General features: G+C 26.6%; 1 protein-coding gene across 1 annotated transcript; it reads right to left on the reverse strand.

Annotated features, from left to right (window-relative positions):
* Window positions 1–1676: 1676 nt before the first annotated feature.
* On the reverse strand, window positions 1677–3583 carry LOC129311744 (probable aspartyl protease At4g16563). Its single transcript, XM_054954181.1, has one exon. It carries the CDS (start codon window positions 3347–3349, stop codon window positions 1883–1885), a length of 1467 nt encoding a protein of 488 aa, XP_054810156.1. The 5' UTR covers window positions 3350–3583; the 3' UTR covers window positions 1677–1882.
* Between the last annotated feature and the right edge of the window lie 12357 nt (window positions 3584–15940).

Here is a 15940-nt window from a genome sequence, read left to right on the forward strand (position 1 = left end):
TTCCAAAATCTATTTATTTGGCAATAGATGCTACTTGTATTGATTTTTTTTTCTGGGGCTATAATGAGAACTCTAAGCATTTGCATCTAAAAAACAATAATATTATATTCTTGCCTATCACTCAAGGCAGTCTAAGCCTTCGATTGACGCACAGCACTGATAAACAATTCCTTGTTAGCCAAATAGATTTCAAGGATTATGAATGCCGATGCTAACTCTTTGTTGTCTATTACTCTGAAAGTCAAACATATAAATCTAAATTCCAAGACCATCATAAAAAACCTTACAATTCTTCATAGTTGTGGAAAGGAATATGCTCTTTTGCTAGCTTGATTTCATCTAATTTATAATAGAAAGTGGGTCTAGTTCAAATATCTCTCTGCATGATCCCTTCTAGTTTAAACCAACTTCTATATCTACTCTTTCTTCTTCTTTCACCTTTGATCCTACAGCTCTTTGTGCCCGCGATCTCACTCTTCATCATTCGAGTGGCCGATCTCTGTTAAAAAGTGAAATTCACAATGTATTTGATCTCTTTATGATTGTAGGTTTTCACATTTAATTCTTACCACTCCTCTTTCTTATTCAGAACAAGAGGATCAATTGTGCTAGGCTAGATCTAACTTAGGAGAATATCTTGTAAGAACGGTCTTGAAGTACTTGCCAACACAGAAATTCTGCTTCATTGATGAATTTTACTTGTTTGAAATCTCTTTTAGCAATTGCACCTTCCTTTAAAACACATTTTGTTTGTGTGGAAATTACTATGTAGAGCTCTCCCAGTTGGTGAAATTCTTAAAGAGCATCACCTTGCTAACACCAATTTGTGTCAATTTGGTTGTCAATGTTAGGAAACTATTGATCACATCTTTGTACGCTTGCTTGATCCTTTTGGTTTGGTGGTTTGGATATCCAAACTTCAAATTTCCAAGATAGTAGCTTGATTTCTTAGTTATTGTCCACTTTCAAGCAATTTTTCGAGGATTCTCATCTTGATTTGATTTGGCAAATTATCAATTTAATCAATCAATTATGGTTATTTTATCTTCTAACTCAACTCTTCAATTAAGGAATTTCAACAGTCAATGTTATTTTCTTGGTCACATAGCTGCTGGCCTTCTTGTCAGACACCAAAGTTGTCCTCTTCATCAAGTTCGCCATGGGTTGCAGCTCATTCTAATTTTGTTCCCAGGTGTGATTTGTGGATAATTTGGCTCAAGAAATTTAAAAAGGACGGAAAGCTTTTTCCATTCTATTGCAATCTGCCTCACTTCTCAATTTATCAATGGAAAGTTGGAGATGAAATAGACTAAAGATGCATCCCAATTTCCTTTTCTTTACTTGAGAGATGCTCTTTGGTGGATTAGTTCCTTTTGTGCTCATCATGATCTATCCAATACTACAATTCAAATCAACAACATTCATAAACAATATTTTTTTCCAACAACATTCTCTCGTCATTTCAACACCATAATCTTAGACATTAATCATTTGGTGCATGAATTTTGACATCATCATTTCCAAGTCATCTAAAAAGATTTATTTTACTATGCATTTACCTTCCCTACTGCTGTAGTTTCATAACTTTTCCCATACATCATGCTTATGTTAACTTTTGACTTAATATAAAAAAAATATTATACATTTTATAATTTATAATAATATATCGATGCTTAGAACAGATCGATAATAATGGTATTATAATAATTTATTCATGTGATTTTTTTAAAAAAATAACAAATATTGAAAATTACTTTGCTAAATTTAATCATTCAGAGATGCGTTTTACAAAAACCACTACTAAATCCTAATTATCTACATATTACATACAAACAAGTCTTGAGAGCCCCCGAGGGAGGGAATCCACTGTGTGTAGTGCCCACTAGTTTTTCTGATTCAGCCTATCCCAAAGCGACGCGCATTGTCTCCGGGCGAAACCCACGCGCTGTTTCTCCAAATCATACACGACTTCAAACCCTTGCTGCTGGTAATTCCCAAGCGTAGCCCCAGGTCCATCGCTTAGTTCTGCATCATCTCCACCGTTCATCAGCATCAGACAACCCACCTGCTTCTTCCGCCTCGTTCCATCTCCGCCGACTAAAAATTCGTAAAAATAGTTCTTCTTCGGCAGCACCACAACAGATCCCTTCCCCTCAAAACGCAGCGTTAGAGACGGAACTTCCGTTTCCGCCTTCACCTTCTCCATATAATAGCAGGGTCCCAATCCCGTCTTGTCTTCAATCTCACTCGCACGCTTGTGAACTTGTCCAGCTCGGCGATCGAACTCGGCCACCACTGAGTTATATAAACTCGCAGGCAACATAGTGAACGTCGTGCCGGAGTCAACCACCATACCGCCATTGCCCCTCTGGTCCAACCTCCTCAGCATCTCCGGTGCCGGAATAGTTTTCTTCCCCACGGAGATCGCCGCGAGACCAACACTGTAAAAATACGGGTGTTTCGGATTTTCAAGCATCGGTGTGTATACGAATTGAACCAGTTCGCCGTCAGTTCTCTCCTCATGACGACCGAGAATAAGCGGGCTAGGTCGGCGAACTCTTTGTTTATCAAACGAGTGAGAAATCAAGCAGTAGGAAAATTGATTCCCTAACTGGGGAGAGAACGTCGCCAGCTGAGCAGGAAGAGATAGCAATCCGCGACCGAATCCGGCGACTCCGACCGGTTCGCCGAGCGTGGTGTGGGCGCATCCGAAGGTGAAATTCCTGAGAATCAGAGAAGAAACAGATACAGAATCGCGGTAGAGACGAGCGATCAAGCTTCCATCGGCGTACGCGTAGTAAAACGGAGGGCAAGCGAAAGAAGAACAATCGGACGTCTCGATGGATTCCAAGGGACACCGAGAAATTGCGCAGAGATCGGAGGACGATAGAGAGGTGTGAGCTGCAGAACATGCAGAGGATTTACACGAAACAGCTTGAGTCCGAGAGATATTGGGTGGTCTGGGAAAGAGCGAAGGATTTGATTTTCCTTCACAGAGTATACACTCGAACGGAGCACAAGGGAACCAGACGAGGTCGCTTCCTGTGTCCATGTACAGAGTTACTGGTTGGGGAGGATCGGAGCCGAGGAGGTTGAAGGAGAGAGTGTAATCGCTGCCGGCGGAGAGAGGCAGGGAGAGTTGTTGTTGCCGACGGTGGTGGTGGTGGTGGTTGTGGAAGCGAGCGGCGGAGCGAGAGGAGGTGGATTTGAGGAGGTGATGAGTACTGTTGAATTGGGTGGAAGAGAGAGTGTGTGATAAAGGCAATAGAAGCATTTGTGACGAAGGGGGAAGGCATGAAGATGAGATTAAGACGAAGAACAAGAGGAACAGTGATGAAGAAGACGACATTGATGAATGCAGGAATCTGAAGCCGCCAGAAAACAGAGTAATAACTTCAAGAACAGAGGATGAAAGAGAGGACGAGCTTTTTAAATTTGGTGAGAGAGAGAAAGCGAGAAGGGAGAATTTATAAGGAGGATGAAGGCTTATAGGTAGGTGTAAGGTACAGATGTATCCATACTAAAAATCACTTTAGGAGAGGATTTTATTTTATTTTTTAAATTACAGAGACAAGTACGAAAACAACAAGAGAATAAAAAAAGGATCACACCTGCAAACTCTTATTTGAGCCAGGATCTCTCGCTTGAATGAGAGCTTCCATGTGTTTTTTGAAATTAATTTATCTTTTCATGATAGCTGGTAGTGTTGGAGAAATTTGATTTTTTTAGCAGAGTTTAGAAGGTGAAAGCTTTGTGTGAGTGAAAAATTGTGTTTAATTTGTAAAGTGATCCTTAATAATTGCTTAGCAGCCAGCTTAGGTCGCACTCATACTTAAGAATAATGAGGGGTTGAATTTTGTTTTGGTGCCAGCAATTTGTATGTACTGCCTTCATTTTTATTTATTAAAAAAACTATTACTTTTTACTTATTTTTTATATAAGTAAAATTACTTATTTTAATAATCATTTATTATACATTTTTTAAATCACCCTTCATAATTTATATTAATAAAAAATAATTAATGAATGTTTATATTAATTAACATAAAGCATTTTAGTCTATTTTTTTATTTTCAGATATAATTATTATGGTTAATTAATTTTTTTAAATTATGTGATATAATTTTTTTCCTTATATATAGAACAGAGAGAATACTCCTTTGTTTAATGTTAGAAGGTATTTTGAATCAAATTACAATCCTAATAAATTGATTAATTATTTTTAAAATTGTACATTTTTTCATGTTTATTTTCATTTAATGGAGTGGCTCAACTAAAAAATCTTATTAATGCATCCTCTAATTAAAGATATTTAAAAAAGATTTATTAATTGTGCTTTAAAAGATTCAAAATACTTTATATTTGTTAACATGTGATTTTAAAAGAAAATGTTTTATATTTTTGAAAAGATGGAGTATGAATAGAAGTGCCTATCATACTTTTATAATAGTAAAATCATTTACTAAGGGCTAGAAAAAATTATTTGACAGGAAAGCAAATGGAAATATATTATTAAATCTCATATTTCTTCTATTAAAAAATATAAAATATTTTTTAAGATAATAAGTTAAAAAGTATACTCTTTCTATTAAAAAATGTGAGGTATTTTTAATTAAATTTGACCCTCAATATGCTTTTCAAACTAACTTTATATTTTTATATTTATTTTTATTAAACACCCTTCGATAAATATAAATTCATTTATCAATAGAGACACTTTTAAAAAAAATTAATAATTACATTTCAAAAGACTAAAAATGCTTTACATTTTTTAACATCTAACTCTTCAAAAAAAAATTTATATTTTTGAATAAAGGGAGTAAATATTTTGAGTTTTTCAAAGTATAATTAATAATTTTTTAAAAATATCTTTAATTAATAAGTTTTTTATGTAATTTTAAAAATAATGAACTAACTTATTCAAATGTGTGATTTAGTTAAAAATATATTATAATATTAAAGGAGTAAAATTTTAATTATGTACTCCTCTTTATAAGGCATTTCTAACATATTTTAGTAAAATCAAGAAAAAACATAAAACTTATTAACTCCGTCTATAAATTTAATAATTTCTTAATTTTTTATTAAATATTCATACTTTAACAATATATATTTTTTATGTAATATTCAATTAAGGTCAAATAAAAAAATTGCAGTGAAAATTTAATAAGATAACTTATAGATAAAATTTAAAAAAATTCTCTTTATCCTATAAGTAAGACTCAAAATAACTCAATCATTGTATTTTTTACTCCCTTTATTAAAAAATATAAAGTAATTTTAGTCTTTTGAAGTATAATTATTGCCTTTTTTCTAAAATATCCCTATTGATAGTGACTTTATATTTATTATAGGGTGTTTAATAGAAATAAATATAAAAATATATGGTTAGTTTAAAAGTAAGTAACTATTTTATTATGGGTGAAATTCAGTTAAAAATTCCTTACATTTTTTAACGGAAGGAGTATGATTTACTAATTAAAAATAACTCAATCCTTAAAAATTTTTAACTTGATACAACTTAATTTTTATAATTTTTTAATTCAATGACTCAAAGTTTATGGATTAAATTAATAATTGAGAGAAATTTTAAAAAATTAAAATTTAAGTTATACCTAATTTTAAAAAGAAGTCTTAAAAAAAATTAGATAGTACTCGTATATTTTATGGAGAGAGTATATCAGAATTAACCTTAACAATTTCATATAAAAACATCTAATATTTGCAAAAAAAAAATAAAAATAATCTCTAATATTTTGAAAAAATAAAAATAATCTCTTTACTTTTATTTATAAGTCATTTCTAACATTTTTATTATAACTAAGAAAAATTTTAAACCTCATTTAATTCTATCTAAAAAATTAACAAGCTTTCAACTTTATTCATATTCAATATATATACTTTAATAATAGAGAAAAACTTATATACTTAACCTTATATATTTAATATGCTTGTTTCTAATCAAATCTAGACATGTAAATATTGTATAGATTATTTATTCTATAATAAATTTTTGTTATGATTTCATTAGATATAAGTATATTAAGTAGATAAAGCTAATTACATAAGTCTTACCCTTAACAATAAAACATTCTTGCATCCAAAAACATTTCCAACATTTAATCAGAGCACAAAGGTAAATATAAACACAATAATCATTAAGGTGATATATAAATGTGAGTAAAATAAATGCTCTCTTTGCTTTATAAATAAAACTAAAATATTATTTAATAATACTACCTACATTTTAATTTATATGATACTTTTTAGACAAAACTACATATATCAATAAAAACTGATTAAATACACTTTACAATCCTTTTCTTTCAAAACAAAAATATAGACATTAAAAATACCTTTCATTTAAAATTATATCTGTGAAAAAATATTGAAGAAAGATAATATATGATAAGGATAATATTAACAAAATATCATTAATAGAATCTTATTTTTGTTAAAGTGTATTATACTCCTCTGTTCCTAGAGCCTGAGAGAAAATATTAATCTTAATAATATTTATAAGACACTTTACTATTTTTCATATATACATTTTTTATCCTTATTAAATATTATAAAAAATATTTTTTTTTTGCTTTTATTAGGAGTAGATGTAAAAACTTATTAAATTTTAAGATAAAATTATTAAAATTTATTTAAGATTTTTGTTGATTTTAATAAAACATGTTATAAGTTATTTATAAGTAGATGAAAGAATATTTTTTAGCATCAAATTTTTCCAAAAATGCTATGTAAATTGGGGACGAAGGGAGTGATATTTATCATGTTGATGACAATTATATGAAAGCTGGCTGTAAAAGCTTTTGGTAAAGTACTTGCGTTTTAGGGAAGGAAGAATGATAATTAGTTTTAAAATAGTGAATTAATTAGAATTGTTAATTAAAGTTGAGCTCATCAAGTTGATCCATTTAAACTCAAAAAAATTTTAAGTCAAATCACTATTTTAGAGTACAAAATAATAATTTAAAAGAGCCAGCCCATCAAGGCTAGGGCCAGCCCTTTTATATTTTTTTTTAAATTTTAATGTTAAAAAATTAAATATTATACTAATTTTAAAATACTAGCCTCATTTCATGTGAATGAAGAAGAAATATATTAAAGTTTAATATGTTTGTCACTATTGAGACTCCACAAAGAAAAGAATAGAATTATATTAATGGTGATAATAATAAAAATTATCAAGATTTTGTTAATAATGCTAGTAAAGTTTGATTGTTATCAATATTAATTTTGTGATATTGTTGTTTTTTATCAGACTTAAATTTATCATTGTGTGTATTGACTTGAATTTATTTTTATAAATTTAATGTTACGTGTAATAACTTTTTCAGAATTTTAAATATATATTTTTTTAATTTTTAAATTAAAAAAATATAGGTTGAGGCTCTGAGAGCCAAGGCTGGACTGCCCAAAATGAAGTCCTAAGATATAATTGAGTTTTATAGGATCATCCCGTTTAAGCCTAGCCCTTCAAGGGCTACCTCTAGAATTAATATCAATTAAGTTTTCGACAATTAAATATTATTATTTTTATTAATTTAAATAATTACAAACAGAAATTTCTATTACAATCTAAAAATTACATTTAATATTTAAATATTGATATGTAATTGAAACTTTTAAATTTATAATATTTTAAATTAATATTTTTAACTTATTTTTTTAAAAAATTTGTCAAAAAGTTAATTGATACTCCTTTTGATCTCATTTGTAAGGATTATTTTAAAATGTTTATCTAGTTTTATTTATAAGTTATAATTCAATTTTTTAAGTAATATTTAAAAAATATTTTAAAATTACTCTTTATGAGTGAAAAAAATTAACATGATATTATTTTTTAAATTTATTATATAAATATATATTTAAAATTGAATATATTTTTATTTTTCTAATTTTTTAATATTAATATTAATAAAGTTAATAAAAATAATTTATAAAAAAATTGGATATGAAAAATTCATTGTTGACTGAAAAAAAAATCTAACTGTCATTCTCACTTTACGAAAACGTGGGAAAGGAGAGTGAAAGGGAGAAACGGCGTGAAAGTGTGGGAGAGAACGGAGTGAAAGTGCGGATATGATCGCTGGGAAGTGTGGGCCCCTCTTTACTGGTGACGGCTGGCATAAATCGAATGCGACGCCTCTTTTGAAATTCTCAAAGCAATCTCTAAATCATTTCATTTCATTTATTTATTGCAATATTAAACATCTACAGTCTTGAGTCTTCAGTTCACCATCATTTGTATACCTCTCATTCCCTTGGTGCTGTTTTTTGCTTAAAAGGAAAAATAATTTTTTAATCTTATTTGAAAATAGTTCTTTTATTTCTTAATTAAATGTTAGTGAACGAAACTGTATTATTAAAATATTCCTACTAAAAAATTGGCTCACGTTTAATACTCATTCTCAAACAAATCTCAGATAAAAATTACTAATATACAAATTTCAAAATGTATTTATAATTTTTTTAAAATTAATATTCATAAAGGAGTCTATTTTTACAAGATAAATTGTTCAATTTTTTATTTTAGACATGATTATCATACGTAACTAATTTTTTAAACTGTACTAATATTATATTAATTATTTTTCTCTTATACTTAAAAATAGAGGGAGTATATTTTCTAGAAATAAACTTAAAAATTTATTAAATTTTTATATCAAATTATTTAATATTTTTTCTCAATTTAAATTAAACGTGGAAATTACTTATAAAATGAACAGGTCGATGGAGTAACTTAACAATTACTCCTATCTATTTAAATCAAAAGAAAATATCAAACGAAATTGAAAAGGAGAGGTATTAAATGATTAAAAAAATCAAGAAATTTTAGCATGTGTGCTTTTTTGTTCTGATATACTCCCTTCGGTCCTATTTATAAGTCATTTTACCAACCTCATCAATACTAATATAATAAAAGTACAAGGAATAAAAGTAAGTAAAATTCCAAACATGCCCCTATATAACAAATCTAAAAAGTAATGTCCTGTTACTTTTCTCTCTCATAAAGGATAATTTTAAAATACCTCTCAAATATTACCTAAAAAGACGCACCATGACTTATAAATGAGATCAAATACACCTTCTAAAATGAGATTTATAAATGGGACCGGAGGGAGTATCCCATTGTTCTGAAAGTATTTTATTTGATTGATACTAATTTTTCATGATACGTGATATTTACATTTTATTCAGCTAATAAAGTGGTAATCTCTTTTGAGTTTAAATGAAATATCTAGAATGAAAACTGAGAGTATCATACTCAAAAAGTAAGACTTAAGATTCACATTTTTTTTATTTTCTCACATAAAAATGTCTATTTCGATTTGTGCCAAATTTAGTCCGATTCTCAACCAATTAATCAATGTCCTCGTTAGTCAGTCACTTTGATTAACTTGGCTAACCCATTATAATCTTTCAATTTAATTTAATTACAATTTCAACTAGGACGGTGCTTTGATTTTGAAAGGTTCAACTGTTCAAAATTATCATTAATATACAATTTATAACAAAGAAATATTGTTATTTATAAACATATCTAGGTTAGAAGGATATACCAAATTATAGTTGTTTCAAATGATTGATTTGACACTTGTTTTCTTTAAATAAAATCTTGAGTTTGAGTTTTATGTATTAAAAAAAAATTGTTGCGCGGAGATCAATATATATGATGTGATCCAACTCAGTATGAAAAAGTTAGGGTCAATGTACTCTATGATTATATTTATAAATTACTTTTATCATATTTTATTAAAATTAAAAAAATTTGAATTTTATTAACTCTCTCTTTAAATTTAATAAATTTATACCTCTACATTTTAATAAAGATAAAATAATTATTTTTAATAATTTTTATAGTATTTATTAATGGTGAAAAGATAAAAATAACACATAAAAAATAATAAAATATCCAGTAAATAAAACTAAAATTAATTTTTTTATTCTTTACTAAAAGTATTATGTGTCTTTCACAAACAATTAAGGCTTATAGATTGATACGTGTGAGATCATTAATCAATTATTTTTTTCGCTTATATTAAATGAGGGGTAAAAGAAACCAGGTTATTCATCACAAGAATCCTAAAGAATTGAACCAATAATCGCCACCTTAGTAATAACAAGAAAACATACTTTTTTCATTTAAAAATATAAAAAATTTTAACTGAATTTCACCTCCTAATAAAAAAATTATCTATTTTTAAATTAATAATATCTTTTTTTATTTATTCTTATTAAATATCTTACAATAAATATAAAGTTATTTATCAATAAGAATACTTTTAAAAAAAGATAATAATTATATTTTAAAAGATTAAAATGATCTTATATTTTTAAATATTTAATTTTTAAAAAATATCTTATATTTTTAAACTGAAGGAGTATATAATATCAAAATCTCTTGTCGGATGAGGTTGAAGAATATAATATGATTTGTGAAGACGTGAGGGCACATGAACAAGAACATCACACTCACTCTTTGGACATTTCAAGTGCAAGTCCTCATCATCATTTGCTTGTTTATTTAAGCTTTGTGCGTCGCTTTCGTTTCTTGAGGTCTTGCTTCTCTTTCTTTCTTTGTTCATTGAATCTTCAAGGCACATTGCTTGTGCTGTGTTTCATTTTCTCCATCTCCTTGTCTTTTCCAAATTGTGTGCTTGTGACATTCTCATATATTTTTGGATTTAAGATTGGTGTGGATTATATTCTCTTTGAACTATAATATATGGTATTGGTGGCCATTTCATAGCTTAATATCTTAAAAATTATACATCTTTCTAATCATACACGCATTAAATATTTTATATAAGTGTTTTATTGATAATAATTAAAATTTTAATGTATTATTTTTTTTAAATAGAGTAATAAATGAAATAAGGATATAGTAAAAAAAATAATTATAAAACCACCTAATGTCTTATATTTTAAATTAAGTAAAACTTTTAAAAAATATCATATATCATGATCAAATAATGAGATCATTTTGAGAAATTCTACGTTGTGAAATATATATATATATATATTTATATGTAGAAAAAACATAACTTTTAATTCTTACATTTTACTCGTATTTTACTATAAGTCCTTCCACCTTTTTCTGGTGTTTTAAATTTCTATACTTTTATTTTTCAGTGTTTTAGATTCTTAAATAAACAAAATGTAGGAAGCTTAGACGGACTTGAAATATTGAAAAAAATAAAAGTGTAGGAACCTAAAATATTAAAAAGAGTGCAAGAATTTATAGCAAAACACGAGTAAAATGTAAGGGTCAAAAATTATATTTTTCTATATATATATATATATATATTAAGAGTTTCATGTTTCAAGTAACTTTTACCATTTCACCCGGACATTAAAGGATCGTGATTTTTATTGCATTCTCCACTAAAAAAATGTGAATCTCAAAATATGAGCTCAAACATATCCATCTTCTTTCTTTTGTCTTTTTAAAATTCTATTCTCTGCGAAACTTCTATGCATGGCCGATTCCCACTAATTAATCCCTTCCTTTTAACTTCTTGATTTCAAAAAAATTTCCCCACTTGGTGAGGGAAGGAGCAATGGCTTGGTAAGGGAAAGAGAACAAATGAGCAAACAGTAGTGGATGATGTCACCTCTTAAGCCAAATTTTTAAAACTTAAATTTATGGGTTTTAACACTTTATTATATATCATTATCTCCATTTTAAATTATAAAATACTTTTAAATAAAATATACATATCAATAAAACTCATTAAATATATTTTATAACATTACTTCTTCAAAATAAAAATATAAATTTTAAAAAATATCTTTTATTTAATACTCTATTTATAAAAAAAATATTAAAGAGAGAGAATACATGAGAAGAGTAATATTAAAAAAAATATCATTAATGAAATCTCATTTGTATTAAAGTACTTTATATTTTGAGATACTGAATCTTTAAAAGTATTTTATAATTTGAAATGAAAGGAATAATAGTTATTAAAACTCAAGTTAATGATTGCTTATATTTTATTACTTTCTCTATTAAAAAATATAAAGTATTTTTTAAGGGTTGGATTTTAAAAAAATGTGAAACGTTTTTAATATTTTAAGATGTAATTAATATTTTTTTAAAATGCTCATAATAAATAAATTATTTTATATTTATTTTTCACTGAAATTTTTAAAGATAAACATGAAAAAATGATGTTAAGTTGAAGACTGTTAACTAATTTTTTAGAGGTAAAATTTAATTAAAAATATTTTATATTTTTTTAAATGAAGGGAGTATATATTAAGCATCAAACTTAATTTTATTTAATGTAAGACTTCTCAAGTCAACTCACACTAAATCAAATAGGTAAATAGTATTACATTGCATTCTAATTCAAAACATCAATATCAAGTTTATGAGATATTTTATTTTATTATATATTACTAATTAAATTTAATTTGACTTTGTACATTGACTCAAATTCATCCATATTTAAACATCCTAACAAATTCAATAATATAAATCATGATATGCGAATTTCTCTTTCGACATTGGTAATGAATTAGTGATTTGCAACAATGTTGATAATGATATTCGAACTCTCTTTCAACATTTTGGTAATGAAAGAATGGTTGGTCCAGGGAAGGGACCTGCGTCGCATCTCTCATAGATAACATGACGTGTCTCAAACGACGTTTTGTTTAGGTAGAAAGAAACAAAAAGTTGAGAAAAAGTTGAATCGACATGAACCTCTCATGTTTTATACTTTCACCCAAAAAAAAAAAAAAAAGTCAGAAGAGAGTTTTCAAGAAACAGTGTGTGGCTAGCTAGCCTTTCAACTTAGGATCAATAATTTTCGAGGATTAGGTGAAGGTGCTACACTAATTACTATTTAGTCCAAATTTCTCTTTCAAGCTGACTGGTTTTTGAAAAGAAAAAAAATTTATTTAGATTAATAATTCATTCATTCATTCGGACAAGGTTGGATACAATTTTAGCCTTCAAATTCAAGGCTTGAACTGCGACCTGCGGCTTCCTTTTTAAGATTTTGGTAAAATGAGAGATAAATTGTTTTTATTTCATTATTTTAAAAATTAATATATTATAAAACATGTTAAAAAAATGATGAAAATAGATTTTTTTTTTGCACCCTTACTTATTATCTAGAATAATAATTACAAGACACCTAAAAGATACTCTTGTTTTTCTACTCTTGAGAACAATATTTTATTTTTTTATTTTCTAAAATATTCTCTAAAAACAATTTTTTTTATGAAGAATAAAATACTATTCTCCTATAGATTATGAAACAAGCCCTTAATCATCTTGATTCTCAATTTTAACCCAATATAATATAATTTTCATAATTTTATTCAATTATAATCCAGTCTTTAAATTTTAACTTAATACAACTTAGTTCATATAATTTTAATTATTTAAAACATTAATCCCTAATTTTTAATAATAATTTAAAAATTATTTTATTATAAAATATGTTCTAAAAAATGATGAAAATATATTTTTTTTTGCATCCTTACTTATTATCTAAAATAATAATTACAAAACACCTAAAAGATACTCTTATTTTTCTATTCTCGAGAACAATATTTAATTTTTTTTTGTTTTCTAAAACACTCTGAAAATAATTTTTTGTTCGTTATGAAGAATAAGATACTATTCTCCTAATAGATTGCCAAACAAGCCCTTTATCATTTTAATTCTCAATTTTAACCCAGTATAATATAATTTTCATAATTTTATTCAATTATAATTCAATCCTTAAATTTTAACTTAATACAACTTAATCCATATAATTTTAATTATTTAAAACATTAATTCCTAAGTTTTAATAATACTTTTATTTTTTTAATTTTATTTTTTAAAATGTACGGATTGATATTCTAAATAGATAAAATTATAATTACTAAATCATAAGAGTTAAAGTCTAGTGACTGAATTTTAAATGAGTTAAAATTATAAATACTGAGTTATATTTACTCAAAATTTAAAAATTAATTGTCAACTGAATCAAAATATAGAGATTAAATGATTAATTTTTTAAAATTTTTTTTATATTTTTTCCTTCTTCCAATCCATTGGCCCTTTTGGTTTCTTTTGCTTCTTTTTTCGATTACAAGTAATATGATGCGAGATCAGACAGAATCTAAAATCACCAAGATCGGATAGTGTCTGATTGTGTCACAAGATACATTTGTATATTTCAAATCCACTTATATTAGCCTTTGTCCGCTAGTTATAGTCTCCACGCAAGCATGCTGGCTAGTAAACAATAACACAATATTGATATGATGTCAAGTGCCAGAAAATAATAATGGTCACAATGAAATGGGACAGAGTGTGAGTCATTTTATTGACAATCAGTTTAACTTGACACCCATGCTTTTGCCTCCTACCATGATATCCTTATCCAAGAGAAAATTTGAGCAAGAGCCATGCAAACAAAAACTTGAATTCTTTCACATCAAATACGATACATCAATATAAAATCTAGGGAAAATTGTAAAATAAAAAACCTCAAAACATGGGAATGATAATTAAGTACCACGAAATGTGATTATTATTATTGTTTAGCTCTTAAAAAACTTGTCTGACATTTTATTTTTTAATAAAATAATATATTTGGCCTCATTGACTATTACACGTTGGCAAGTGACCACTTTAATTAAAATATTGACTAAAATGGAATAGAAAATAATTATTTTGTTTATGTAAATTTATTTTATTAGTCAAGTGCAAATACTAAAAATCAGTGACTATTATGTGTTGCAAAATGACTACTTTGGTTAAGCTATTAACTAAAATAGAATATAAAATGACTACTTTTTTTTATTATAATTGTCACTAATTTTTAATACTTGCACTTGACTGATGAACAAATTTAAAAAAAGAAAGTAGTTATTCTCTATTTCATTTTACTCAATATCTCAATCAAAGTAGTTATTTCCCAATTTATAATAATCAGGGAAGGAAAATATGTCATTTTGTCAAAAATCAAAATGCTAGACAAGTTCTTGAGGATTAAATAATAATTATTATATTTCATAGTAATAATTATCATTTGCATATTTTAAGGGTATTTTTGTTTTGACATGTTTCCTAAAATCTATAACATGTGATTCATTCTTTCCCATTCATAAGATCCAATATCTCTTTTAACTTAAAAAGTCATACAAGGTAAAGGACTTGAGTCATTTTACATTTCATACAAGGTAAATAATTCAGTTGTTGTGAATATAAAAATCACATGAGAAGTCCTACCCTCAAATAACTTCAATAGTGTTTAAATATAACTCAATAATATATATATATATATATATATAGTCAGAATCCAATGAATCAATTATGAGTTATGAGGTGAATCAATTCGGCAATATATGCTCCTCATAATGTCACTTAAATGCTCCTAAAGTCCTTGGAAACTTCGTTAAATGATGTGGGCCAAATCCTTTTCAAGTATCTGACTTTACACTCTCCTTATTAACTTGTAAAGCAGCATTTAAATGTATGATTTATCCACTACTCCTTCAATCCCAATTTATAAATTTTTTTTTGATAAAATTACACATATTAATAAAATTTATTAAATACAGTTTACAATCTTATTTTTTAAAACAAATAAATTTTTAAAACTACCCTTCATTTTAATATAATTTTATTTGTGAAATATTGAATAGAGAAAAAATATAATACCAAAATAAAAAAGGTAACATCGAAACAAATATAATATAACCTTATTTTGTTGAAATCTCTTATATTTTAACATTACCAAATCACTTCTAAAAATATTTTATACTACAACATAAGACAATTTTTAAAAGTCTTGATTGGTCGAACATAAACAGGCATTGGTAAATATATCATTTTTAATTATATACTTATTATTTTTCATTCAAATAATTAATGAAGGTATATTAAATAAGTCAAATGTCATTTATTCAATAC

This window comes from Prosopis cineraria, unplaced genomic scaffold (genome assembly GCF_029017545.1).
Source record: "Prosopis cineraria cultivar Desert tree isolate PC_DT_omini unplaced genomic scaffold, ASM2901754v1 PC5, whole genome shotgun sequence".
In the NCBI taxonomy this organism is placed as follows: Eukaryota; Viridiplantae; Streptophyta; class Magnoliopsida; order Fabales; family Fabaceae; genus Prosopis; species Prosopis cineraria.